Here is a 2,389-nt window from a genome sequence, read left to right as displayed (position 1 = left end):
ATCATTTTTCTTCAAGAACATCAAAACATAATCATTCTTGTTCTTCGGATTAAAGGATCAAAGAGATAACATTCAGCGGTACGATCAAGGATCTAGCTGAGGTTTTTAGTGGAACGATCGAGGATCTAGCTGAGTTGAAGATTGAAGGGGGTTTCGAGGAAAAACCTACCGGGTTGTCCTTCAAGAACTGGAGTGTTCTTGCGGGTTTGTTAGTCACGTTTGCAGAACAGATTCAGCCGCAGCGTTGCATTTGGAGATCGGGGGATTTCGCAAGCAGGTCGTGGAACCGGTGAATTAGTTGCAATTTCGTGCAGGAAATTCTTGATTGTGCTCAGATCAAGTGGAGGTTTCATACAAGAAGACGTTCTTGGAATTTAGAATTATGTCTTTGTATCATAACCTTGTATCAACGAATTCGGCAATAATTGATAATCAAAGTTCTTAATTTCATTTGAAATTGAGAGGGAGACGTACCCACACGCGAGGACGACGTGGGGAACTTCCTTACCAAATCTCTGCGTATTGTATTCTTACCTGTCATACCCCGATTTTGGTCCTGAATTTTTTATGTTTTTATGCTTGGATTGGTCTTGGTCCAAAGTCATTGGTGCTATTCATTTGATTGTTAATACATCTATGGTCTGGGTCATCTGAACAACCAAGCTTCTTGTGTTTCAAGCCACTTGCTAGTCATGTTATTGGTTCATGGATACTATATCAAAACCCTAACCTCATGGTCTCATCTCATGGTTCTGTTCATTATCAGTCAAGTCATTCAAGTCATAAGGCAAAAACAATTTGGGAACCAACTTCAAACCATTTGTTAATCCATTTCAATTTATTTCATCCATGTTTAAACCAGTACATATGAGTCCATACAAGAAAATACAAAATTTGGCATTTTTGACCAACTGTTGATTTCGGTCAACAATTGACTTTTTTGGTCAACTTTGACCAAAGTCAACCCAAAAATTCACCCATAATTGTCCATTGAATATCCATTTACAAAGCATATCATAAAGAAGAAATGCAGTCATTTTCTCCCAAAATCAAGACATGTAAATAAAAGTATACAAGAGATATATCATGTCCTAAAGTTTGAATACAAGTAGGAAAATATAAATAAACAAAGTCTGCAACTTCCCATGCCTAAATATTGTCACAAATCTATTTCAAATATGACTGAAGGGCTATTTTGCCCATTTTAGCAAAGAACGGCAACTTCATCAATTAATTCAAGGAAAATGTTGAATGCTGGTTTTCAGAAGCTTAATAAAATGCCATTTTCAGCCCATATGCTAGAAGAAATTTGACAAGTGTACAAGGATGAGATTGACCTAAAATGCCATACGCCCAGCCAGTCTGCTTTCAAGTATCCTTTTATCTATGGCTGCGTCAATAGAGCTCATCTGGCTACTTTCATCATGCACCTGATATTTTGTTAAAGACATTCTTCTTTCCTCCATGGACATTGCCTCGTCATCCCAAACTAAGTAGACTTCATTAGTGGCAGGCTGAGAAGCAGGAGCTTTGTTTGAGATTACTGGGGGAGGTCCAATTGAAGGACCACCGGTATTTGGGCCAGACGCATAAGAACGTGAGTTACTTGCTGTCCCGCCTTGAAGCCCTATTGCTTGATAGTTACTTGTCACAGAAGAGTTGATGCCCAAATGTGCATCAATAGGGACATTTGAAGAAAATACAGGAGTTACTGATGGAACAGCTGATGACAGAGGTGCAGCAGAAAATGGTGAACTTTGAGCAGTTGTGTGATTATTTCCAACAACGGGAAATAAAGGCTGTGAAACTAAGACAGAAGGTGTAGATGTTGGCAGTCCGGGAGGAGTAATCTGAGTTTGAAATGCGGGTGAATTAGTTGATGGCATTGGAGGCCTCACATTCTGCACGGGAAATAATGGTTGATGTGCGTATGGAACATGAGGGGGAATTGAAGCAGCTGGAGGCTGAGGAAACCATATCAGAGGTTGCAATGAAGCCATGGAAACGCCCTGCAGTAGCTCACAAACCTTGACCATGAACATTGCTTTGCCCTGCATAAGCCGAGTCGACTTGCAGCCTTGTTTGATCATCATCATCAATCCATGTCCTGCACTCATGGCCATGAAAACATACTGCAATAACCAAACCTGCAAAAAGAAACCAGTTGGCAGCATGTTATAAATGTGTTAGTTCTGTGGAAAACGTCACTCCCTGACCAAGAGACTAACCAAATGATGAAGCCAAATCATGACCATCGGCTCAATGGATTTCCTGCAGCAAAATCAATGCTAACATAATCATCAAAACAAGGCACAACAGCAGCAGGGCGTAACAGCTACAAAGAAGTTCAAAAGTGGAAAGCACTTAACATGGTTCAGTCATAATAGTT

The 2,389-nt window shown here is 40.1% G+C and overlaps 1 protein-coding gene across 1 annotated transcript; it reads right to left on the bottom strand.

Moving 5' to 3' along the window:
• Positions 1 to 1,016: 1,016 nt before the first annotated feature.
• Positions 1,017 to 2,000, bottom strand: LOC127094719 (protein SUPPRESSOR OF FRI 4). Its single transcript, XM_051033514.1, has one exon. The coding sequence runs from the start codon at positions 1,998 to 2,000 to the stop codon at positions 1,338 to 1,340; it is 663 nt and encodes a 220-aa protein (XP_050889471.1). The 3' UTR covers positions 1,017 to 1,337.
• Positions 2,001 to 2,389: the final 389 nt, after the last annotated feature.

Source organism: Lathyrus oleraceus, chromosome 6 (genome assembly GCF_024323335.1).
Source record: "Lathyrus oleraceus cultivar Zhongwan6 chromosome 6, CAAS_Psat_ZW6_1.0, whole genome shotgun sequence".
Classification (NCBI taxonomy): domain Eukaryota; kingdom Viridiplantae; phylum Streptophyta; class Magnoliopsida; order Fabales; family Fabaceae; genus Lathyrus; species Lathyrus oleraceus.
Note: the sequence above shows the minus strand (reverse complement) of the source record. Positions and strands in the feature narration are given on the sequence as shown.